We start from the raw sequence: 26,998 nt of genomic DNA, 5'->3' as shown, positions 1-26,998 counted from the left end.
TCCGGCCCTCCCTGCCTGCAGCCAGATCTGCACCCCGTGCCCACAGCCAGCCCCTGCCAAACCCCCTGTCCTGTCTCCAGCCAACCCCTGACCACCACCCCTGCACAAGCCACTGCCCAAGCCAGCAGCCCCACACCAATGTGCCCGCACCACCCCTGACCGACACCTTGCCCCAGCCCGGCACACCCTGCCCTGGATCTTCCATAACCCTGCTGCACCCCATGCCTGAGCCGCCAGTACCGGCACTCTTCTGTCTCCAGCCGTGCAAACCCTGCTGCACCCCGCTGCGGCCCTGCCTGAAGCCATGCCGCCCCAACCCCCTGTCTCCAGACCAGCCCCATGATCCCTTGCCGTCTGCAGCGATCCTACCTCAGTAGCCCTGCCCTGCCTCCAGCCAGCCCATGTCCATGCTCCCTGCAGTTTCCAGGGCAGTAACCCTGAACACGTGCTTCAATGAGGGGGGGGCAGGGAGCAGCTGGGACCAACACATGTTGCACACCCCCATGGAGTGGTGGGACCCACACATGTGAAACGGCAGTCATTAATAGCCAATCAACAGCATATATGATGTAATGTATATAATATATAATTTTATTATTCATATAGTTATGGAAAGTAAATAATACATGAAAGAAATGAAAGGCTTTTTTTTTCACTTTTTTTTTTTAAGTCATCCCTGCCAGGGCCCCGCTGAAAATGTTCGAATTGGGCCCCGCACTTCCTAAAGCCGGCCCTGGTTCCAGAACATAGTTACAACTGGATGAGCTTGGCATCTGAAAGATTTATCACCAGCGGCATGCTGCACAGCTCCTTAAATAAATCAGTGACATCAATGTTAAAAAAAATCCATCAATATTTAATACTCCCACTGAAATGATTCTCAGCTTCCTCCTCCTCAGCCAGAACTCTCCTTCCTATTTCAGGGAAGCTGCCTGAACTTGCTACATACATACACCACCCAAAGCAGACAATTTTGTGCCTATCCGTTCAACGGGCACCTAAAGAACGGTCTGATACTATGGTGATGAGCTCAGCATAAGACCCTAAAGAGAACAGAAGATAATAACGGTCTCTCAAAATGACTGAAAGTGTAATGCCACCACAACCTCATTTCCAACTCAATCAATTCTGATGTTCTGCTGGGTTCTAAGCTGCAAGTCAGTGATGAGGGATGGTGTGTGATTTTTGTGGTTCTTCTTTTTACAAAGGTGGCAGGTACTTCCTTTTGAGTCAGTGCTGGTCCAAAACAAGGGCAAGCTTCTTACAGAAAGCTGTTCTGTGACTCTTTGTGATAACTGAAAATTCTATAGCACTACCCTGGGATGCTGGCCAAATTTCAGTTTGGAGTAGCCATATTCTGTCTGTCTTAATTCCCTCTGCAATTTCAATTGGATAGGCTATTCCTTGTTTCCTGTCTTAAACAGCTAGATTGTGTTGTTTTGTGCTTTTTAACATTAGCTGAAATTCTATCCTAGAGGTAGCTGCATTTCAGTAGTGTATAGTTACTCTTGTAAATACAGTTTTGTATAGACAGCACAATATGCAAAGCACTTAGGGGTCCAATTGGATGGAAAGCACTGTAAAAATGCAAGATCACTTTCTTAATATGCAATGTATAGTAGCAAAAATAAGACTCCTATATGAAAAGTATTTTCCGGTGATGCAAATACACTCTCTCAAATAATAAAAAAAAAAAAGATACAAGTGTCTTTGGGTGAAATTTATTATAATTCCATTTATCTGAGATTTCTTTACATTGCAAACACTGTGTGTGTGTGGGGGGGGTGAGTCATGAATCAATGTGTAGAGGGGTAAGTGGCTCTGATGGAAGCCCACCACCCACACCTTCAAGCTGAAAGAAGTTTGCTGCACATCCAGCCAACCTGTGATATGATTTCCACAATTATCCTAAGCCAAATATTTAATTTGATTTCAGAATTACCCTCTGTTGGCCAAGGCAATACTTGCTTTTGTGGGTTTTTTGATCCTCATCCAGGAGGGGAGGAGATTTAGGGTGTGAGAAATTTTCAGGGAGTCAGGTAGGATCAAAGCCCAGTCTGCCTTGTTATAGGATCAGAATCTCTGGCCTATAGCTGATAAACTCTGTGTTCTGTTCAGCAATCTCCATTTGTGATTGCTGCGTACAGCAGACATATCTGTGTCAAAGCATCTCAGTCACTGTGGAGGAGAGGAAACCTGGGGGTGTTGGAATGTTATAATGGTTTTGTGAAAAGATGTGTGGGAGGGGGAATGTAAATCCTGATTCTCCTCTCATAATAGCATAAATCAGAAGTAACGTCATTTACTTATTCTGGTGTAAAAATAAGGTGAGACCAGAATCAGGCTTGTAGGATCTAGCAGGGTAGTTTTGTTCATATTCACACAACAAATAAAATGTGGGGTTTTAGGGCTTTTTGGCCTTGACATGAACACGCACAGCATATGCGCCTCAGTCCAAGTTCCAAAGTAAAAAAAAATTGCTTGTTGGAACATGTTTGTGCATGTGTGCTTCTTGCCGACCTTGGGCATTTTTTCAGGTGGACAGCAAAAGGAATATCCCTGACACCAAGGTGCCCCTCAGGACAAATTCCAACTCCCTGCTGCAATGAACAGAAGCATTAGGATTTCTCAACAAAACAATTTTTAGAATTTTTCAACATAGGCAAAATAATATTTTTCCTTAAATTCTTCCTGAGAAATAGGTGAACTATTTTTGCTAAACATTTCCAAAAAATCTTTAGCCTCAGGCAGACAGCTAGCATGGAAAAAGTCAGCTCACAATTTCAGCTAAATGGTTAAGGTTGGGCAAAGTTATAAGCGACCGAAAACAGGGTTTTATAATCAAATGCGTCAAACCACCTTTAACTATAGGCATCACTATTTGCACTGCCTCAAATAAGATCTTAATGTGTTTAACTGTGCTGAATAAATGTCATTATCCCCATTTATACAGTTTAGGAAACTGAGGCACAGAAAGATTAAGTGACTTGCTAAAGGCCACCCAGTTTTCTAACCAGTCCTGGGCCTTATCCAGCAAGCCAGCCAAATACAGCCTCCAAAAGGTAAAAAAAAAACTGGTCAGAAAATTATAAGTATTGTTCAATAATTCAGTTTCAAGATTGTTTTTGAAAATCAACTTTTCATCTTAAATGAAAAAATTAAAAAGCAAAAAAAGGTTCATTTTCTAAATGAATTTTTTTGACTAGCTCTAGATAAAAGGTTCCCAAACCAAAGAGAGCCTAATGCCACTAGAATCCCACTTTTTGGTCATGTATTGCTAAGCAAGAATACAATTTACTAGAGCTAATCCTAGCAATGGGAAAATGGAGAGATCAAAAGATAAGGAGGTAAATAAGTAAGAGTAGCAGGGTCTCCCCCAGCGCTGCTTATCTAACATGATGAGTTTGCAGGGGTGAAAGTAACTTAAAGGATTTGCGGTACTCTGGAATCCTGAGGAGGGGCGTGGCCTCCACCGGAAGAGGCGGAGCCTTTAAATCCCCAGGCCCTTTAAATCAGGATTTAAAGGGCCTGGGGCTAGGGCTGTGGTAGCAGCAGCTGGAAGCCCCAGGCCCTTTAAATCACCCCTTGAGCTCCCAGCTGCAGAGGTGGCTGGGAGCCCTGGGGTTTGGGAGGAATTTAAATGGGTTGATTTAAAGGGCCCGGGGCTCTAGCTGCTGCTACCGCAGCAGAGTCCCGGGCCCTTTAAATTGCCAGTGGAGCCCCAGGGCTCCAGCAGCAGGTCCCGGGGCTCCGGCTGCCACTACCATCTAGGGCCCTTTAAATCGTTTCCGGAGCCCTGCTGCCGGAGCCCTGGGACAGCGGCGGCAGGGCTCCGATGACTATTTAAAGGGCCCGGAGTAGTAGAGGCAGCGGGAGCCCCAAACCCTTTCAGTAGCCACCAGAGCCCTGCTGCCACTACCCCAGGGCTCCGGCAGGCTCTGAGGGCCCTTTAAATTGTACCTGGAGCCCTGAGGTAGTGGCAGTGGGGCCCTGGGCAGTAGTGGCGGCAAGAGCCCTGGGCCCTTTAAATTGCCACTCGAGCCCCGCAGCCACTAACCCGGGGGTGGGGGGTGCACCAGCTTTTGCCGGCAGGGGTGGTAGGTTTGTAGAAATTTTGATGGTGCCCAGAACTTGCCCCTGCCTAAACTCTGCCCCCCACAACTCCATTCCCCCACCTGTCCAACACTGGGAGAGAGTTTGGGTGAGGAAGGAGGTCTGGGGTGCAGGCCCTGGGCTGGGGCAGGGGACTGGGGTGCAGAGTGCAGGCTCTGGGAGGGAGTTTGGGGATGAGAGGGAGTGTGGAAGGAGGGAGTGCAGGTACAGGGAGTTTGGGGATGAGAGGGAGTGTGGAAGGAGGGAGTGCAGGTACAGGGAGGGAGTTTGGGGATAAGAGGGGGTGTGGAGGGAGGAGGTGCAGGGGTGAGGACTGTGGGGTGAGGCTGGAGGTGGATTTGAGATGTGGCTGGGGATGAGGAGTTTGGGGTGTGGGAGGGAACTCAGGGCTGAGGCAGAGGGTTAGGGTGCAGGGGAATGAGGGCTCTGGCTGGGGCTGGAGATGAGGGGTTTGGGATGTTGGAGAGGCTCAGAGCTAGGCTCCAGAGGGTTGGGGTGCAAGGGGGATGAGGGCTCTGGCTGGGGGTGTGGGCTCTGGGGTGGGGCAGAGCTGGGGATGACTTTGAGGTGCAGGCAGGCTGCCCTGGGACTGGAGCCAGAGAGAAGGACTCCCCTCAGCCCTCTCCCTGCTGGCAGCAGTGAGCTCTGGGGTAGGGACCCCCTTCTCCCCCACTGGAAGCACAATCACCCCCCCAACTGTCACTGCACGTGCTCCTAGGGTCCCTCTTAGGTCTAGGAATCCCTCTTGCCTCCCCCGGGGTGGGTGCCATGCCGGGGGGAGGAGGGGGGATTGCTATCACATGTGCGCCTCCTCCCCTGCTGCTGCCCCTCACTATAGCCTCACTGGGGCTGCCCCTTGCCCAGCATGGGGCAAGAGCAGTGACTGCGGGAAGGAGGCGGCTGTACGGGAAGTCCCACTGGAAAATGGAAGGGCCCGTGGGAAGCAGCGGCCCTGCAGTGTTGGAGGAGCACTAGGCAAGGGCGTCCTTAGGATGTATGGGGCCAAAGCAGTAGTAGAAGACTGGTGCACACTAGTTGGATGGACAGCCCAAGCTCACAGCCTGGGGGGAAGGGGAGGAGGAACGAGACAGCAAAGGAAGAAGCCTGGCCGCCCAAGGGGGGGAGAAGTCACAGTCCGCAGCAGAGACTCTCATACCCTCTCCCTCATGCAGAAGGGAACAAAGAAAGTAATCTAATAAAAACACTAAAAGTGGGAAATAAGAAAATGTCAGTCAGCGATAGGTTGGAAGAGCCGCTGAAAATTCGTCCAGAAAATTTGCAAAACTCGTATAAGGGGGAACGTCCTGCGAATACAACATAATACAAGAATACATGAATGCACGCTCCTCTGTATAACTTCTTAATCAGTATTCCTAAGCTGAATTTATCATTAAATGGACTCCAACGCTTAAGCGAGGAAGAACATAGATTACTAGCATATTAACGAACACGAAATAAAGACATAATATAATCAATCAGAGCTAGAGTATATGTGTGTGTATCAAACAAATGTCAGGCGTTTAGAAAAAGGGAACGAATTTACATATGTGACTCCATAACAAAGAGACAGCGGTTATGAACAGGCTCACCAACGTAAAAAAATTGTTTCCAAAAGATTTGAAGGTATAACACGGATTAGGTCGACAATGACTGATGTGCGGAAGTTTAAAACGATCATCAGAACAGTCAGAAGTAAAAGAAAGGGAAACCTGCGCGCTCAGAATAGTGCTCAAGCCATGGCCTTGAAGCTCTCTTCAGGGGAGTGGAAGGAGAGTAGCGAAAGAGATGGACAGAAAAACTTGAGGGAGACTACAACTTCTATCGTTGAAGTAAACTATATAGAAAATGTGTATGTAGATAAAAGAGGTCTTTTGAGGATGTATTTAAAAAAAACTGTAAGTCGAAGACCATAGCATTTAAAGGCCAAAAGATATTTGCATCTAACCCTAGGCAAGCATGTTTTAAGAAATGTGATATAAGATCTTCCACATATAAGAAGATTTTAAAGCAAATATAAACAAGGCCTGTAGACTGACATGTTGTGTAAATATTAACATTCATGCACAACTGTTGTCAGTAAAGTCAGAAACCTGACGTAAAAAATTATTGGGCTAACTTGTGGACTCTGATGAATGGGTTCTTAGCCACAAAAGTTATGCCCAAAAATAGGGTATGGCTACACTCACACTTACAGCGCTGCAAATTCGCGTCAGGTTGTGAAAAAACACATCCCGAGCGCAGCAAGATAACAGCGCTGATAGAAGCATCATGTATCAGGGCAGCAGACGCTGTGGAGCAGGGGAAGGCCTGTGCGGGAAGGAAAGAGAAGGGCACGTGATGGGGAGGGCAAGGCACCGGGGGAAATGGGGAGGGGGTGTGTGAAGGGGAGAAGGCCGTGCGGGAGGAAGGTGAAGGGGAGGGATGGTGTGAAGATGAAGTGGCAGGGAAAGGGGAGGGCAGAAAAGTCGGAGCGGGTCCAGACTGCAGTTCGCTCTCCCCTCCAGCCGGGGGCGCTGCGCTCTCCCCGTGCCCGCCGCGCCGCCGGCCCCTCTAGCCCTCGTGAGCCGAGCAGCTCGGTGGTCGCTGGCCGTCTCCCAGCAGCACCCCCTCGCTGCCGAGGCCGCCGCGCGTTGTCCGTGGGGTCGGGGTGCAGCCGGGCCCGGCCCCCTGGGCAGGTGTCAGGCGCGGCGCGAGCGAGCGCCCGCCCTCCACAGGTGCAGGAGGCGGGTCCACGCCCGCGCAGGTGACGCGTGCGCAGTGCGTGGTCGGGGGGAGCCCGCACGGCGCGCGCGCGAGGAGCTGGCCCCAGCCCTCAGGTACAGGACCAGCGGTGGGGGCTGGTCTCTAGGCGGCTGCCCGGCGGGAGGGGAGGTCGCCCAGGGATGAGGAAACGGGCGGGGGGAAGCCCCCCCGTCCTACCCCCACCCACGTAGTCGCCCCTCCCGTGGGGCCTGGCAGAGCCCCCTGTTCCTAGCCCAGAGCAGGCCCCTGGTGGCCCTGCAGGGCCTGGCTGGCTGGCGGGGCTCTCCCTGGTGACCTCATGGCCCAGTGGACGGGTTGACGATGGGCATTGGGGGGCAGTCGTGGTGGGTCAAAGAGCTGCCATCACACAGAAACTCACAACCAGGAGTGGGGGGCTGGAAGGGGCCTTGAGAGGTTGTCTAGTCTAACCCCCCCCACGCCTTGCGGGACCTAGTGACCCTGGACCATCCCTGATAATGTCTGTCTAGCCTGTTCTTAGAAACCTCTAGAGATTCCCCAGCCTTTGTAGGGAGCCCTGGTCCGGTGCTTACCTGTGTGCCATATCCCTGTATAATTCTCCTTAGAACAGGAAACAGATTAGGGACTTGTGTTCCCAGTATCCAGCAGCAATAGGTTGGAGTACATCTGGGCCTGAGTCTGGTCTCTCTTGTGCATGCAAATGTATAACTCTTTGATTAATGGAATTATTTCTGATTCACAGTGATGTAAGCGTCACCAGATTCAGACTCTGTCATGCACATTCTGCTTCCTGATCCCAGCACCATAGAAATATTGTGTAAGTTGCTTACTCACATGTGTTCTTATCACTTACCAGTACAGAGTCTTTGTGCCATTCATTTACCATTTTGCCTTGGAAACCTTTATGCTGCCACTGTTAAAGAAATAGTAAATACTGTGTTAATAATCCTCTGTACTCTGGAATCTAAGGTTTGAAAGTAGCAGCCGTTTTAGTCTGTATCCGCCAAAAAACAGGAGTACTTTTTTCTGAAATCTAAGTATACATCCTTCTACAGTATCATTCAGCCCTGCTAGCTGCTGGGTGTGGAGACTTTAAAACGTTTCCAGATGCATCTAATCCCCAGCAGAGCTACAGAAATATGTTGTCTCCTCTTTTAGGAAAATTCAACACAGTGTACGGTGAGGATTTGTTAAAGGAAATTTCAGAATTTACATGGAGCGCCAGGTATCATAAATCTATAAACAGTCTGAAAAATGCTTCTGGCACAAAATACAATGAATTTGAGATGATTTTCCTCCTCATTGATGTAAGACAAAGTACAGTTAGTGGAGTTTTTTCAGAAGTGTAGCTGCAGAACTGGCTAGGTCACAAATACTAGATATGCTGATAGCATTTCTTAAGTGTCTTTTAGCTCTATTACAATAAACTGAGGAATGGGGACAGCACCTTAACTTTGTGTTGTTTTGTTACCAATTATTTTGTTATAATTGGATAAGGTACAGAGAAGGGCAACAGAAATGATTTAAGTGTATGGAAAAGCTTCCATATATGGAGAGATTAAAAAGACTGGGACTTTCAACTTGGAAAAGAGACAACTAAGGGGAGAGATGATAGAGGTTTATAAAATGATGAATGGTGTGGAGAAAGTGAATAAGGAAGTGTTATTTACTCCTTCACATACCACAAGGACCAGGAGTCACCCAATGCAATTAATAGGTAGCAGGTTTATAACTAACTAACAAAAGCAGTTTCTTCTTCACACAACACACCGTCAACCAGTGAAACTCATTGCCGGGGAGGTTCTGAAGGCCAAAACTACAATGGGGTTCAAGAAGTAATTAGATAAATTCATGGAAGACAGGTCCATCAATGGCTATTAATAGGGCACTACCAAATTCAAGGTCCATTTTGGTCAATTTCATAGTCATAGGATTTTAAAATTAGTCAATTTCATAGTTTCAGATGTTTACATCTGAAATTCCACTGTGTTGTAACCATGGGAGTCCTGACCCGAAATGGGGCCATAGGGGGTCGCAAAACTGTTGTAGGGGTCAGTCACTGGATTGCACCCTCACTTCTGCATTTCCTTCAGAGCTGGGCTCTGAAGGCAGGCATTATGGAGCTTTGTGCAGCTGGGGGAGGTACCCAGAGCTGGGTCTGATCTCCTCCTGAGAGCGGCCATGTAGGAGTCCCAGTGCCCCCAGCCCTGCTCCTCTCCTCCAATAGCTAGATTTTATGGAGGAGATTTGATTTCACGGTCCATGACTCATTTTTCACAGCCGTGGATTTGGTGGGGTCCAGCTATTTGATAAGATGCTCAGGGATACAACCTCATGCTCTGGGTGTTCCTAGCCTCTGATTGCCAGAAGCAGAGAGTGGACAAGGGGATGGATCACTCAGTGATTGCCTGTTCTATTTGTTCACCTCTGAAGCACCTGGCATTGGCCATTGTTGGAAGACAGGATACTAGGCTAGATGGACCCAGTATGACCATTCTTATGTTCAGGCTTTTCATTTGGACTAATATCTCTAATGTCTGTAACTTGAAGTTTTTATACTATGATTTCAGGGCTTCAGTAACTCATCCAGAGGCTAGGGGTCTATTAAGTAGGAGAGAGGGGAGGTTCTGTGGCCTGCAATGTGCAGGAGGTCAGACTAGAGCTAGATAGGGGGACCAGATGTCCTGATTTTATAGGGACAGTCCCAATTTTTGGTTCTTTCTTATATAGGCTTCTATTACCCCCCCACCCCGGTCCTGATTTTTCATACTTGCTGTCTGGTCACCCTAGAGCTAGATGATCACGATGGTCCCTTCTGTCCTTAAAGTCTATGAGTCTAATCTCTTTTTGTGAGTGCACTTCATTTTTAAACTTTTCAATTTAAACATTCGGAGCTTGACATTTGAACGGCCAGGCTTATAAGTAGTGAAATATTTGACACTTGATGAAAAGTCTGTTTCTCTTCTAACTTCTTACCTGTTATTTACAAAATACTCAAAAAGGGTTTGTTTTTGTGTCTTATTTATTTTCAGGTCCTTTTCGGAAAGCATGCAACCAAAGCCATGAGTACAAATAAACAGTGGGATGTTAACAAAGCGCTGGCTGTTGCCAGCCTCTTCCATTTTCTTTCCAGTGCAGGAAATGCCTGTGTGATTCCATTTTTAACTCTTTACTTCCGGCAGCTGGGGCTGACTGCCCCTTTAGTAGGTATTATCATTGGAATTAAGCACTTAATATCATCTCTCTGGGCTCCACTATGCTCCTACTTTGCAAAGAGCCACAGGAAAAGGAAAGTTCTCATTACTGGATCATTGCTGTGTTCAGTGGGAACCGGTTTGCTGCTTACACTTGTCCCACCTTTGAGCAAGAATGTCATGTACAAATATTGTAATATAAGCCAGCAATCAAGTAGCTTATTGAATTCAGTCGAGATGCCTGACGTGAGTCTGAACAATCTGAGTACTGTAAATCCCAGTACAGTTACCAATAAAGAAATGGTGTCTGCAGAAACACTAAGAACAGCTACAGATATTTCAGTGATGAGTGGAAAGCCACCGCTAACAAGTTCAGCTTTCCAAGAGTTGTTTACCTTTACAGATGCACAGAAAAAGAATGGTAAAATAACTGATGAAGTGGGTATAACTGCAGACCATTACAATAAGAGGCCTTCTGGGAAGATAGCCTCTTCTATGAATGCAATTAACGAGATGATACAAGAACTTGAGACACTCACTTCAAATGAAACACCAATCCATAGGCTTGAGAAGGAAACCAAAACTCCAGAGGTTGGGCTGCTGAATGTGAATAGTAATCCTGAGAAAAACCTTTCTCTTGGTGGAAGTACTGAATTTTCTTTACTTCAAACAAACCCTCACCCTGCTGGTCAAGCTGTTTATGTTTTTGAAAATCTGTCGAGTCACTGGGAAAAAATTCAGGATGTCAACTTTGAGCTCCTACAAGATATTAACTTTCTGGACCGTGAGCACCAGATTTTTCTCATGGTGCTAGGTGCTGTTGTGTTTTGGGAGCTGTTGGCTGCACCTCTCGAATGGATGGTTGATGACAGTCTTTATGAATATCTTGACTTTGTTGATGCAACTGACCGATATGGGAAGCTTTGGATTTGGAGTTATTTGGGTGCATCTGGAGGAGCCTGTGGTATCACCATATTTGTAGATCAGTTGAACTGCTTCCTCAGTGCTAAAATCTCTCGTCTCGCTGTGCACTTCTATGGCTATGCTGTACTGATCACACTCACATTGCTCATCAGTGTCTTTCTTCCTATCCATGTTTCCAAGAAAACAGAACATGTGAACAAAACTGTCAAAGCTCTGAACCTCATTGGAAGTGATGGCCGAACAATTCTCTCTGCTGTCACCGTCTTCCTTACAGGAGTCATTGGATCTACTGTGCAGAATTTTCTCTTCTGGCAAATGCAGGACAAAGGCAGCAGTGAATTATTCATGGGTGTCTCAGTGGCTGTTGGACTGATTGCTGAAATTGTGCTTTATGTGTTTAAAAGCAAGTTACTAAGGGCTCTCTCAAGTAGTGGTACTGTTGCACTGAGTTTAAGCTGCCTTTCAGCACAGCTTCTGTACTATTCGTTCCTATGGAATGCGTGGTCAGTACTGCCTATTCAGATGTTGTGTGCCTTCAGCAATGGTGCCTTATGGTGGGCAGTTAATATGTTGGTTGACGATGTAGCCAGTCCTGGGACAGAGAGAGCTCTGCACATCGTCCTTCAGGGCCTCTCATATGGTTGTGGAGCTAGCCTGGGAAGCTTTGCAGGCGGATTTGTTGTGAGCCACTTTGGCTTGGCAGTTCTGTACAGGGCATGCTCTATAAGTTTGGCACTGTGGTTAATCTTGTTCCTGATTGTCCAGTCTAAGTTGCCTCGGCAGAAAAAAATTAATTATTCTCGTCTCCTGGCTGCAGATCCTAGTGATGAGAGTGACTCTGACGAGGAGAAGGAAAGGGACTGGCTAGTGAAAGCTATGAAAGATGAGAACTTCAGTAGGAATTGGTAACATAATCATATTTGATCAGCTGTTCTGCAGTAGAACAAATTCAGAGTACAAAGGTGAAATTATTAGGCAGGAGGGAAAGAATTGCCCAGGAATGACTAATAATTCCTAAGTGATGGAATAGACCGTGTACATATTTGCTTGGAAAGCTGTGTATCAAGACCATGTTTTATAAATTTTATTTTCTTAAGATTAATTTATAGTAAATATTTGTAGCATTTTTTAACTTAATCATTACGTTTCCCAAATCCATGTGGAAGGCCTTTTGAGATGTGCGTTTGCTAAAATAATTGCAATTTAGTTTTTAATCCAAAGGCAGAATTTGGATGCACGTTTTTCAGAGCTATAGCTGCTGACAGTGGGAGCTGTATCTTAGCACAGTCTAATCAATTTTTAAATATTTACAGTGCACTAAAGTCAGTAAGAAACCATCCCTCCCAGGCTTAGTTTTCAACAAATAAGGATTATTAATGAAAGAAACACCCTGTTGGCTTTAGTTTGACCTCTAAAATCAGTCTTGCTGTAGGCTTGGTCAGCAGTGAAAAATTATATTGGCATAGCTACGTCGGTCAGGGGTGTGAAAAAACAGCTCTGGTGACACAACCCCTGGTGTGGATGCAGCTATGTCACCAGAAGTGCTTCTGTTGATCTAGCTAATATATTTGGGGAAGTGCTGTCCCTACATGGACAGAAAAACCCCTTTTGTTGGCGTAGGCGGCATCTACGTTAGGAGGCTGTGCCGGCATAACGTCCATAATGTAGACACAGCCATAGACTGCACATGTTTATGATGGCAGTCTAGTCTAGTGGATAGAGCACTAGATGATCTCAGAAGACTTGGCTTCCTCTGCCACTGGCCTGCTGGGTGACTTTGGACAAGTCACTTTCCCTTCCTGCACCTCAGTTTTCCCCATCCATAAATGATATTTTGTAAAGGGCTTTGAAGTCTATGGATTAAAACCCCTATAAGAGCTAGGTATTTATGGTGGTTGTTTAGCTAGGGGTATAATTGTTTAGGTGACTCTGAAGACAATGTTGACAAATAACTAGGCTTCCTTATAATCAATATTTTTAAAAGGGTGGCTGGAGTATACCCCCAAATGTTGGCTCACTGAATTCAACAAAGCATCATGTGGCTTATCTTTGACATAGTGCGTCCTTGAGCCTCTGAGGACCATCTATTTCATCTTGATCTGAGTAGCCTCTGCTTGGATCAATATGCAGTAATGCATGCAGGTGACCTGTGTGTATACTTGTAGCATGGTATTCACAGAAATGCTTAGCACTGGACTGAACGGCTTCCATTGTAATCAATAAAATCATTTACTTCTGTGGGAGCACAGTTAGGCCCAGGCTGAGTGCATTTGAAAATCCCACCCATACAGTCCCCATCACTGGAGTATTACAAACCTTAGTAGATCATCCTTGTAAGGTTGGGAAGTAGCATCGTCTGCACAGAAAGATGGAATGACTTGCCTAGTGTCACACAAGGTGTTTGTGGCGGAGCTGAATCTAGATCTCCAAATTCCCAGGACACTGCTGTAACCACAGTGCTGTCTCCTCTACCTGGACTTGTGCAGACTGCATCTCCATGTTAAGGATAGAGATGGATAGAGCACTGTCTTTTATATCTTTCAAAAGATAGCTGCTACCTGCTTTATTTTGTGCAAGTTAAACATGGCACTTTCTACACCCTTTTGATTGGGGTAAGTTTGGGCAACCTGTATTTTTAGAATACACTATTCAGTGCATTTGTACAGGAATGTATCTGCACTTCTCAGGGGCTGGTAAATGAGTAACTTTAAAGAGCTCCCAAGATTTGTCCAATTTATAATCTCAAACGCATGCAAATTCCAGCATAGTTTTCTTCATAGGCACCTACAAAATAAAAATGATTTGGCTGACCTCACCAAAAGGTCCATATTAGACCTCACTAAAAATGGGCCATGAGTCTTTTTGCCCTTCAGGCTAAGATTGAGTGTGCCAGTGTAGTAATACCATCTTTCAAAAGTTTACATCCTTCCTTTGCAGAGGAATGGGGTTTAATGCTTAGTGTTTGCTAGTTCAGGTTTAAAGTTTTACAAACATGAGAGTGGTAGCTGCAAGCAAACTAAATATTTTGGCACATTTAACATGCAATATACCAGGGCTCATAAAAGAGCTGTAAATAAAATGATATGCACTTGGCTTAATGAATGTTTGACCTAATACCTTCCTAATTCAGTGGGAAGTGGTACAGAAGTGACCAGCAAGGAAAGGGGATACCATTGAATGGTATTTTGTTGCTAATTACACATCAATAATAACAGATATGCATGTCAGATGGTTTCAGCCCAAAGAACTGCCTGCAACTTGCTGGCACAAATCCACTTTGCCTTGCAATATACTCTACTAGAAATGCTTTATATAGAGAGTTGTCCTAGTGCCAAGAACAGCTACAAAACTTATTTTATCTTGTCCATCAGAAGGGGAAAAACATGTTACTATCTCATAGGAATTCAAATCAAACAAGCTGGGAACAATTTTAGTGTCAAAAGAATTTGCATCTCAGCCCTATTAGCACATAGTACCTCATCAACAAGTGGTGATCAGTAATACTTAGCGCAAATTACTTATTTTTAAAAGTTAAAAGGTATCTGACAGCAACCATAAGTAAAATAAAGAAGTTGCAAATGCAGTATTTAAAGGGACAGTGTCTGTTAGACACTCTGATACATAGGGATGTTTAGAAAAGTGAGAGAACTTAAATTTGGCCTCAAATTTAGTAAAAACAAGCTTTTGTAAAACCTCAGACCAATGGAAATGTACATTTTTAAAGTCCAGTGAAAACAGGTTTTTTTGATCAGGAACAGTCGCCTTCAGCGGTTGAAACTCTAGATTTTACAGCACAAAAACTCTGGAAGTGAAACTGACTCAGTGCTCTTCTACAACAGACCTTAACTACATATGTGTCTACTTAAATCTGTGCAACACCCTTGTGCAGACACTTCCTCACCCCTTTCTCTGCTTGAAGCTGGGTCTATCTCTGCAGTACTCTCAGCCCCAGCAATGAAAAGTGAGAGGTTGTGTGCAGAATAATAGGCGATTCTCCTGCCCTTTAGAGGCTCAACTTGCTGGTTCGACAGCATTCCCAGGCCCTTCTACCCAGCAGAACAAGGGGCAAAATTTAATTGTCCTTGACATTCACTTAACTCCTTTTAGTTGGTTTTTCTAGCTGTAATTCCATTTGCTTTAGTTGGTTTCTGTCATATCCTTAGCATTCTTTTAACAACTATGAATCTTGTCAAGGCTTTTAATGCTATTAGGACTAAAAAAACAACAAGTCCATATCAACTAAACTGCCATTGTGTAGAGTAGGTATTCAATCTCTTGTAAAATAAGTGATGAATGGCTACGCTGGGTGGATTTAGAAATACACCCACACCAATAACATGTACTTAGATCATCTACTAATAGCCCCAAAGTATTAATGAAATTCCTGCATGGATGTTTTCCTGTTGCACTATCATTTATTATTATTTACAGTATTAACAGGAGTGTCGAATGTAAGATATGGGAGCTATAATTGTTGCGCTCTACTTGGCGCTGGAGAGGCCTCACTCACAGTACTATGTCCAGTTCGGGGCACCACACTTTTAGAAAGATTTGGACAAATTAGAGAGAGTCCAGAGGAGAGCAACAAAAATGATAAATTATTTAGACAACCTGACGTACTGGGAAAGGTTAATAAAACTGGATGTGTTTAGTCCTGAGAAAAGAAGACTTGGGGGCGGGGGCTGTGGGGACCTGATTAAGTCTTCAAATATGTAAAAGGTTGTTATAAAAAGGATGGTGAACAATTGTTGTCCATGGCAACTGAAGGTAGGACAGGAAGTAATGGGCCTAATCTGCAGCAAGAGGGATTTTGGTTAGATATTAAGAAAAAAATTCTAACTATAAGCATAGTTAAGCACTGGAATAGTCTGCCAAGGGAGGTTATGGAATCCTCGTTTTTTGAGGTTTTAAGAGCAGATTAGATTGATTTTTAGTAGGCAAAGCCTCAGTCACTAAAATTAGCTGATTGGTTGTGCAGGAAGGTGCCAACATAGTCACTTTGCTGACCATAACTAATCTTTAAAGTCTGCAGAACACTACACAACTCTGATTCAAATAGCCAGAATTTAAATAACTGGTTGCATCATCTTATATTTTGATTTTTATCACTGAATCCTAAGAAAACTACCTTCTACAACATTCTAGGTTCTAGCTTTTTCTTCTGTGTCCTATACAAGCATTGTAACCAGAGCTGTGTGCAGCAGCGTGGCTTCATTTCACAGTGACGTTGCAAACTTTTCCTTTAGTTTCTGTTCATGGTGTGGTTAACATTCTCTGAGATTTCTTTAAAGTTGCAGGATCCAACAGAACTACAATCTCAAAGCAAAATTCGGGTGAAATTGTAAATTTTTCATGCTTTTGATTCAGAATTGTAAGAATTGTCCTGGGAGCTCCAAAAAGATTGATTAGACTCAGCAGACCTTTCCACAAAGCTTTTTTTCACTATTGAGTTTGTAACGAAATATAAATCCAGGTGAGTTTCCAGAAAGGATTTCAGGTTTTGTAATAGACACTTTCCCCAGCTCTGCTTGTAACAAATACATCTCCAAGTCGATTTCCTTAAGGTGGCCCCAGTTAGCTGTAACTTCACCAGAATGTCAGATATTTTCAGCAATGTTATATTACAAATAGGAATATTTGCATGTTCCAAAACTTAAAAACTGGAGCTCTCCTGAATCTGCCCTCTTTTATCATGGAATATGGTGCCTTTCCGGCATCATGTGCACTCTATCAAACACCACTAAGACTTTCCATATTACTTTACCAGTAAAAATGCTGCTCATTCTTTTTGCCTGTCTCTGAAATATGCGCTGTTCTGAGGGCTGTGTGAATGGTGTGCTCCAAATCCGATTTAAGCACTTGGAAGAGTGAAATAAGATTGGAACTCGATATTGAATTGCTAACGTTGCAAATTCTCGAGATGGTACCTTCTATAGACTTTATAATTGAAGATACCTTGTACACACTTTCTGAGCTATTAAGCAGGTATTGACTCTTGGTTAGGTGAGCATGTAGGGAACTACCCCAAGAGATAAATATTGGCTGAGAGGGATATCAATATTTACCCTGAGAATTCTTGAAGCTTATTAAACGTGAAGTCAGCATACAGTATGTATTGCTACATTCATTCAAATAGACACATTTTTAAAGAAGCCTCAACCCAGTTTCTACTTGTTCAGGGGCTGGGACTAAGTCTTCCTATGTGTGTGTACATTGCTTAACCTAACTGGCCTCAATCCTCATTGGGACCTCTGGACACTGTAATACAAATACTGTTATTGTGCCCAAAGTCAATGATGCATACAAATTAGGTAAAGAAACACCTAAAATGCTAGTAGTCTGTAATCCAAAAATAGAAGCTAGATTGAGGTACCTTTACAAATGTAATCTTAATATCTTCATCTGTAATATTTAGAAAATTTTCCACTATGGCTGTGGATTTCTAGTGTAACAGTTTGCTTTTTCCATCTATCCTTCCTCTAGGTTGTCTATAGTGACAATCACTCTAGTAACTAAAACTACTCCCTTCTATTTGGGCCAGCAGTCTACTGGGGAGATAATGTTAGATGGCTAGTGAAAAAGTATAGTCATGTGACCCAGCCAGCCAGGTAACAGAACTTTGTATGTGTGATTTGATTGGACATAGGATGAATTCAAAAACATCCGTAATTGACTTCTGAGCTAATGATGTTGCTGTTGTTTGCATATGCAATATAATTATTAATGATGATTCCAGAGTTCCCTATTGTTGATCCCTATTGAGTTAAGCGATAGAAAACAGCTGAATTATCACATGACTTGTAAAGCCATGAGGAGCCAAACACTTATTTTATGGTTCTTCCACAAGAATAGGATTTCAGGTTCACCAAACTGAACAGAGCTGCTAAAATCTGGATATAGGAACCTAGATTTTGCAGGTAGCCATCGCTGCCTTATGTTGCCCAGTGATATATTTGAATATGATAGGCAGAAGTTTAACAATGTGGTGATTAACAGTACATGGCCCTTGCTTCTTAATGGAAAATTTTCTGAAGGCTTTGATTCTTGTGTATTTTATAGTATGTGCCTTGGAGCTATATGAAATTTCTTATTGTCTGCTCAAATAATTGCCTTTTAAAGAGCTCTAAATCACCATATCTGTCTTAATGTTTTCCCACCTGCCGTTTAATATTTTTGGCATTTGTCCGCATATCTCAAATACCATAGAGACTGTGTTGCTGTTTTCTTGAATTAGGCAATGCACTTTAATATTAAGCTTTTAATATATGTACCCTTTCTACTGGATATCAATATACTTGCACCTTTTGGCTTTTTATAGAAATAACTATGTACTGAGAAATTGTTGGACTTTTAAGACACATTCTTCAGTTACACTGAAAGTTTTGCTATTAGTAAATCTGTTTTTATGCAGCCTAATGTAAAAATCTTTTTAGAACAGGGTCCATTAAAGACTTTTAGCCTTGAATTCTAGGACTTTGGGAGGCTGTGCATGTAGTCAGATTTAACACATTTATACTTGAGAATTGATTTGCACAGGGCATGCTGACTGGAACATAAATGTGCTGGCCTGCTTGCAACTTGACTTCCTACCTTACCATGTGGAACGTCCAACACATCTGAATGTAACTTTTTCATTTGAAATTACTTCTGCCTTCCGTTTTGCAATGATTTTATTTGATGACGACTGTGAAGCAAACTGACCTTCATGCTTTAATTGGATCATAAACTCAGCCATGTGATTCTTTAACTGTTGCTAGATTAACTCCTGTATTTTTAGTAGCACAATATAAATGTTTAAAACATTCTCATTTTGGCCAGTAGCGTTTTACACTCCTGAAGATGAGACTATCCTGTAAATAGTCAACTCTTCTGTTGATTAAACAGTTTACACTGTTGTTTTTCCCTGCAATGCAGAGCAGTGAAAACAAATCTGAGGTGATTTTCATTGAGAGCTCACAAATGGGTTTTATGGCAGATGCTCTTCATTTAATGAGCTGAGTCACAGTCAGATGCTGGATTCTTTTACATTTTACATGTGTAATTGAGGTACAATAATAAGCTGCTTGATTTTAAAAACAAATTGAAGTATAAATAAACTAACAGGTGTTTGTACTTGTACAGGAAAGAGCCATTTCCTGCCTCCACAGAGATTGTTTGCCTCATTAACAATAAATGATTTGACCAACAGTTGAAAAGTACAGTGCAACTTCTAAAAACTTGCAGTGCATGAACTAGGAAGCCCAAGATATTCTTGGGGCTGAACAGCTCATGAAAATACTGAGGTTATATATTTTCCGAAAACCACAATCTCGTCAAGTGCCAGATATTGCATTCCTTAATGCGCTAAATTACTGCATTAATACAGTGCAGGTGATGGTACTGTATTTGCAAATCATTGGTTATTAAGAGAGGGAAAAGGTATTCACGTCAACTACTGTGAATAATCACAGGTCATCCATGCCGGGTTCTGCTGCTGTCTTTCAATTTGAAATCAACATTTCCAGAATCCTCTGCCTTTCATAAACACCTCTTCATTTGTCATCTGTATATTTTTGCTGCCAACCGCTGTTTGCACTGAGTTTACAAGCAGAATAAATACCTTTTAATTAATCAGAAATGTTGTGGTGTTTAAAATCCTTGACTCACTCAGGACTAGGCTGTTTCTCTTTGCTCTTAGTTATGGGTGACTTAGTATTTCTGGTTTACTTTCATGACTTCTGCCCTTGGGACCTGTGACCACCTCATGACTCCTAATGGTTATCATTGCAGCCACAGGGTTGTTTTTTCTCTGTGGGTGAAGTTCACTCATGGTATTTTGGATTCAACACAGTAATGTTTAAAATCAATAAAAAATCCATCTTTCCAGCTTAGCAGAGTGTCAGTGCTGTGGTGGCATTGGGTACCACTTCATCCCATACTGAGCTATACAGCCCCTGGGTGGGATTATCAAAAGTGCCTACGTGATTTTCATTGTCAAGTGAAAAGCACACTAGTCCTGTTGACTAGGTCACTTATGATGCTTTTTAAAATCCCAGCCCATGACAGCTCTCATCTTCAAAATCTCACTGAAGCCAATGGCAACTGTGGTCAATGTTTTCAAATGTAGGCACCTAACTAGAGGTCTCAAAACCTTGCAGCTCCTATTGGCACGAATGGGTGTGCAGCACCTCTGAGAACGTAGACACTTACATGTGTCTAAATATGTATTTAGGTACATGACTTTTAGGCACTTGGGTTTGAAAATATTGGTCCTAACTTGGTAATACTGCATCTGGATCTTTTCCTATGATGGGACCTTGTACCTGTAGGACAGATCATTTCATCATCTTGTGTCCCAGCAGTACCTGCAGCCCCTTCAGCAGCACTGCTTCAGAGGGGAGACCACACTGCCTTCTCTTTCCCCTTGACTTGCACATGTGTTGCTGTCATGTTCATCTTTCTCTGCCTCCCTTAAGAGAATGAAGGTCACTTTCCTCAAGAGCCCCCATCCAGTGGTTTCCGCAGATGAAACTGTCCATTACAATTCAATTTACATTCAACTGAACAAAAGTATTTCTTGGAATAAAAAATAGTTTGATACTAAATGCCTGAAATTTAGCTGTAATGGATGTTTTCTTGTCTACATCTACCCATTTATTCACTCAAGCTTTTCTGTGGCACTCTCCTCACTATTGTCTGAGTCCTCTTAAACACTAATGGATTTAGTTTCACAATATTCTTGAGAGCTAGGTCAGTATTCTCCGTGCGTTACAGGGAGGAAACGAGACACACAGAGGTGAAGCAATTAAACCAAGGCCACACAAGGAGTCTCTGGCAAAGCCTGGAATTAAACCCACGGCTTGTGAGATCCAGCTCAGTGCCAGATCATCTTTCCCTCACTCTTAAATTAGAGAATATTTATAAAACGCTGACACATTTTCTTTCTACACATCTCCCTGTCTCCTGTGCTGAGGGTCATGTGCCTCTGGAAGGAATGGTTCCCAGAACACTAGCTTACCTATTGACACTCCCCATACACAGACCTGCCTTTGAAGAGCATTGTAAATGTTAACTCCAGCATTTGATTACAGTGCCTCCCTTGTTGAACTTGGCTGGGACACAAAAGCAGAATTCCCTTGTCTCCTGTTTTTAATAATAATAATAAAAGTGCCTTCATTTTAAATACATCTTTTGGGCTCAGCTTTGCTCTGTCCTTCATTGTCCAAACAGAATACTGGGTCTTTCCTAAACTCTAAGTTGGTGTAAGAAAAAATCCTTTCTAGTGTGGCATTACCTAGGGTATGATCTGGAGCAGTGAACCATTTCCCCCCCTCAGTTCTCCACCCTAGGGTGCCTTTTACACTGCTTTGCTTTCACACGGCCTTCAGCACGTGTGTTACTCCCAGTTATGTTGTATGAGTGTTACGGCCAGCCACTCATGAATTACACTGCAGAGCAACGCCAGTAAATTCCCAGTCCCAGACTTTCCCCAGAAATGTACATCTTGTACTGCCCAGCTCTCTCCTGGACAATACAAGCTCATATAAAATCTGTCATTTTATTAATAGAAAACGGTATGCAGAAATCCTATTATCCCAAATAGAGTTTCCCAAACACATTGGTTTAGAAAAACAGTAAAACAAATTTATTAACTAGGAAAGATTTTAAGTGACTACAAGTAATAAGGCATAAATGTCAGAACTGGTTACAAGAAAATAAAAATAAAGCACAACTGATACCTAACATAACAAGTTAAATGAATTAAAAGAAAAAATCTCTCTTGCTACATGTTTCAGCAGTCTTACTGGCCGAATTTCTTTCCTTCAGAATCCCTCCCCCAGTCCAATGCTGCTTCCTTTATTCTTCAAGTGTTATTGATGCTATGGGTAGAGAGAAAGGGAGAGAGAATTTGGGTTGTCTGCTCTCCCTTCTTATAGTTTGAGAATCATCTCCAGCTGAGGTTCAGGAGGCAGCAAGTCTGTGTGAACGGGAACCCACAGCTGTTTCTTTGTCAAGATGCAGATTTTTGCCCATATCCTCTTTCCAGGCAAAGATTGGTCACTTAATTGGGTGATGGTCCATTTCATTTTGTTGACAGCTGGCTGAATCACTGGCTAGACTTTTGTTTCTGGCAAACTGCTTTGTGGCGGCTCTCCCAAACTTGAAACATGTCTTAGTAATACCATACAGAGGAATCTTATAACTTTACATGGAATGTTTCCACATGTATTTTACCAGGACAATAATGGTCAGCAAATTACGAGTTTTCAAATGATACCTCACAAGGCATACTTTGTACAAAATTTATCATATCCTGCAAAAGGGGTGAACATAGGAGTGCAGACTGTCACATCCATATCTCATCAACTCTTTCCTGTATCACAATTAACTTCTAACCATTCCTCTGCAAGACAAAGTCCAGCCCAGCCGTGGCAATGCAAGGTGCAGGCTTTCATTTTGTAGTCTAGAAACCCAGAGTTAAATTGTCAACATGTCAGGCTGCCTCTACTAGTCTACACAGGAAATTGGTCTTTCTCATTGCTTTCGGCAAGTATAGGAACACAACTTTACCAGAATTAGAGCTGGTTGAAAAGGTTTTTTTCCCCTTGTGGAAAAAAAATCTGGGGCAAAAAAATCAAACACCATCTTTTTGCCTAAAATTGAAATATGTAGATTCTGAAATTCTGCTATGATGCCTCATGGGAGTTGTAGTTTGGGTACCTCATGTTCCCATTCTCCTCCTTACACTGGGCTCCCCACTTGGCCTACATTTCCCATGATACATCATGGTTTTCCCTTTTGGTGAGGGGAGATAGTGCATCATTCCCATGACATGGCTGCCATGCATCATAGAAGGTGGAGTTCAGCTTGGGAGTCCAGCCTACAGAGAATGGGGGAATGAAGCAACTGAACTACAACTCCCATGAGGCACTGCAGTGGGATTGTGGAATAAAAATATTTGGGGCTTGGGCCAAAAAAACAAAATTTTTCTGGTTATCAGTTGTTTAGTTTTACAAAAAAAAATCAAAAGAATTTTTCAGAAAGCCAGTACTTTTTTCCAAAAAACTTGGTTTGTAGAAAGCCCCGTTTTCCATGGAAAAACAGTTTTGCTGGAAAATTTTTGACCAGCTGTTCTGATTCCAGCATGAGTTTTACCGTTGAACACTCATTCCCTCTGTCCATGGGCACCCTTCCAAGAGACTAGGATCTACACCTGTATTTCTTTCAGGGTCGAATTCCATGATTCATCCCACTTTTAGACTGAGTTCCTAAGTCACAGTACCCATATTCACCAGTGCTGTGTCCTCTGGGTTTTGGGCTCTGTTACAGACTTCCTTTCTACAGTATGAAAATGCAGTCTCTTCAAAATAAAGTATGTATTTATCCAGAGGAACATAGGGATGAAAGGGTTAAAACAACAAGAGGCCTATACACACATTATCTTACCTAAATCTGAACCTTTTCCAGTTTCAGTAGGTCCACTTGTCCTAGGCACCCACAGCACTGGAGCTGGGCAAGACTGACTGTGCGCCTGCAGCTGCTGCCATGGTCTCAGTGTGATTCTCTGTCAGTGTCTCACCCACAGAGTTCCAACACCGTCTTTTGATCCATATCAAAATGCTTTTGCCTGTCCTGGAACCCCTGAACTTAGTCAATCTGATTTACACATCTCTCCAAGGGGATCAGAGGCAGCCTTCCAGCCATGGATTTGTTTGTTAAGACCTGCAATTGAGAGAGAATCACTATCTGCAGTTGTGTATTGCAAGCTATCACTTTAAGAGTGGGGAGGTTTCCTGCTCTTTGCAGGCCCAGGTGGTTCTGTATCAAAGTGTGTGAGCAGCATCAGTCTGGAAAGAATTAGCTTAAATCAATTAAACTCTCTCTCTGCCTTAGGGAGCAGCTTGTTTTCTCTCTGTGTTTTGAGGTTCATGTTTGTTGTTCTCAATTTTACAAAATCCAGTAGTTATGCTGCAAACTTCTCTTACTTCTCTAGGTGTATGCTGTGGTCATAACACTGGCGAGGTCTAAAACAACCCACAATTGAGTTAACTCTTTGCCCAAATGCACCAGACAGCACAATAGTAATCACAGAGGCAGAAATACATACAATATTTATAAAATATAATACAGATATCTCCGATGTTCATCACACTAGCTCTAGCCAGGATGATTATCCTTGTGTATGATAAGAGGAGAACTGAAGTCCTCAGGGACTCTCACTGAAGTTTCTTAGCTCACATGTGTGGTAGCTTGAAGCAACAGGGCATCCAGACAGAGAAGGCTGAGGTCCAAGCAGTGGGGTATGTACTTGTTGCTTCTTTGTTTTCTGTGTAACACTCCTTTACAGTTCTAGGAATCCATTGTCTTCAGAAGGCAGCTGCCATTTTGTTTTCAGTTCAGATGCACCTGTCACAGGAGATCCACACATTAGGGCTTTCTTTCTTTCTTTCGTGTTAAAGCATAACCAGAGTCCTCGTGTTGGTGTTCTGAGAAGAGAACTTAAAAGCAGACAAATGGTAAAATGGCCACTTATGTGACTTGGAAGGGCCTCCAGTTCAATGCAAAAGAAGAATCTGGCTAGAGTTTTGCTGTCTTTCCATGCAGATGCTGTTGAAGATAGTGGCGTGAAAAGATCTGTTTTTCTAACTCTGTTGGGAAAGGTGCCTTTAGTAGCCCCTAATGCCTACCATGTCCCACAGGACCCAGGCACAGTGGGGTTTAAGGACTTAGAGGAGGTTTATAAAGATGTGGTGTGCCAAAATCCTAATAGGCCCGTAGTTCTATTACACAAAACACAGGATGGGCTCAGGGGAGGGACTGAAAATGTCACGAGCCTTCCTGGCCATAAAGGCATGGGGAGGAACTGGGCAGCAGGCTCAGTACCTAGAGATCCCATTCGGAAGCAACAGGAAGCCTGGGGCCAGAGAACTCAAAAGGGAAATCTGTGGGGATATGCTGGGAAACTTACAAGTGTAAGAATCTGGCCTGGGACCAGCAAATTAAATAGGAATCTGCAGGGAGGCAGTCGACCTTTAAGTTAGCCTGAGTCTTGTGCTCTGCAAGCCAGAGAGGCACCAGAAGCTGGTCATCTGCTGAAGCCACTGGATCTCCAGGAGAATGAAGGAGGAAGAAAGGCTCCAGGAGGAAGGTCACAGGCCATCCTGCAGTTCCTGGCCAATGTGGAGTTGGTGCTCGGGATGGGGCCAGCGTACAGAGACCCCCTGCCACCCTCCCTTCCCCCCACCCCCGGGGCCGCAGGAATGTGCCAGCGGTTTCTGGGAGCAGTTGCGGAGCCAGGGCAGATAGGAAGCCTGCCTTAGCCCCGCTGTGCCGCTGGACTTGCTGGGAGGAGTTGAGGGAGTGGGAGGAGTTGATCAGCCGGGCCCCTGGAGTACCCTTGGGGACCCCAGATTCAGAAATGCTGGATTGGAAGGATTGTGAGCTGCAGATGGAAGGAGCTGTCAACAGACATGGGTACAAAAGCCAGCACACTTGGAGTATTCGATACTCAGGGTCTTTGGGGGAGGGTATAGGAGGGGCACTGGGCACTTAACAGATATACAGGAATTTCACAAATAAAGGGCAGGGACTGTTTTGTGTCAGTATAGCGCCTAGTGCAATGAGGTTGGTCTGTGGCTGAGGTGCCTGTTAATTATTAACAATAAATGAAGGTTGCCGCGCTGTGAGGAACAGTTGGGGTGGGAAGAGTCACAGAGAGACCTTAATGGTGATGGGCAGGGCAAGTGAACCCATCTCTGATGGGAGAGTTACTGTACAGCAACAGGAAACAGATGATTTAGTGGTGGGATTTTTCTGGTTTCCTTCTGTCCTTTAAAAAAATTCCTGTTTGTGTGTCAGCCTGACTCTGCACAAAACTGCCTGGCTTGCCTGCACATCAGCACTAGACTAAGAACCAAGCACGTTTGCTATTGCGTCGTGGGTAGAGCTGGTTGGGAATTCTTAGACAAAACTTTTTTTGTGTGTGTGGCTGGAAGGTGCTGATTTGTCATACCAGTTTTGATAAAAGTTTCCTCAAGTTGGGATGGAATTTCTGGTCAGAGAGACAGACAGACAGCTTGAGTGACTTTCCCATATCTACTGTGGTCTTGTCCAGGGAGGAGATAACTCTGGAGTTGATAGCAGAATGGTTACTGCTTCAACTTGGCCTCTGTTGGATGTGTCTTGAGGTGAGTGGTAGAAGTGTAGGAGCACAGGATGGCCCAGTGGTTAGGTTAGCTGGCATATTAGGAGACCTGGCTTCAAGTCCTTGCTCTTCTACAGGGTTCCTGTGCGACCTTGGGAAAGCCAGGTAGGAGGAAGATTTTCAAAGTCACTTAAGAATGAAATTCCCATTAAAGCAATGAGGAGTCCGGTGGTACCTTAAAGACTAACAGATTTATTTGGGCATAAGCTTTTTGGGTAAAAAACCCTACTTCTTTTGGTTTTTTAACCCACAAAAGCTTATGCCCAAATAAATCTGTTAGTCTTTAAGGTACCACCGGGCTCCTCATAGTCTGTATTCACAAAAACAAACACTTCTACCCCTCTGATACTAAATTCCCATTGACTTTCAATGGGAGGCAAGTGCCATTTATGCCTTTGAAAAATCTCCCTCTTTGTCTCTCTGTGCCTCAGTTCTCATTCTGTAAAGTATGGGATAATAGCACTGCCCAACTTCACAGGGATGTTGTGAGGACAGGTACCTTAAAGATTGTGAGGTGCAGCATTATAGTAACAGGACTCCTATACGTATAGAAAGGACTAACAGTGCTCAGGAAAGCTTCTTGTCTTTGTTTCCACCAGAGGGAGCCCCTCTGTCCAATAATGAACACTTATATCTCCCCTCCTGCTGTTTCTGGTCTATTTCATATTCCTGCAGCTTTGCGAAAGCATCTCAAAGGCTAATCATCAGACAGCAGCTGCTAGGCAGGTGTCAGGCTTCTCTTTTCTTTTTTGATTTGATCTCTCTCTCTCTTCTTTCTCTCTTTTAATACATTTCTTTTCAAAGGGTGGGCTCTGGCTTCCCTCTGGAACTGGCTCCTTAGAAGTGCATCTGCCTGAGGAAT

General features: G+C 43.8%; 1 protein-coding gene across 1 annotated transcript; it reads left to right on the top strand.

The window, feature by feature from the left end:
- Nucleotides 1-6,690: 6,690 nt before the first annotated feature.
- On the top strand, nt 6,691-12,172 carry MFSD6L (major facilitator superfamily domain containing 6 like). Its single transcript, XM_032801681.2, has 4 exons — nt 6,691-6,760; nt 6,796-6,929; nt 7,577-7,651; nt 9,867-12,172. Exon 4 carries the CDS (start codon nt 9,897-9,899, stop codon nt 11,859-11,861), a length of 1,965 nt encoding a protein of 654 aa, XP_032657572.1. The 5' UTR covers nt 6,691-6,760; nt 6,796-6,929; nt 7,577-7,651; nt 9,867-9,896; the 3' UTR covers nt 11,862-12,172.
- Nucleotides 12,173-26,998: the final 14,826 nt, after the last annotated feature.

This window comes from Chelonoidis abingdonii, chromosome 13, assembly GCF_003597395.2.
Source record: "Chelonoidis abingdonii isolate Lonesome George chromosome 13, CheloAbing_2.0, whole genome shotgun sequence".
NCBI lineage: Eukaryota > Metazoa > Chordata > Testudines > Testudinidae > Chelonoidis > Chelonoidis abingdonii.
Note: the sequence above shows the minus strand (reverse complement) of the source record. Positions and strands in the feature narration are given on the sequence as shown.

Coding starts and splice junctions, on each gene's coding strand:
- MFSD6L (XM_032801681.2), top strand. CDS start 9,897: ATGAGTACAAATAAACAGTGGGATGTTAACAAAGCGCTGGCTGTTGCC.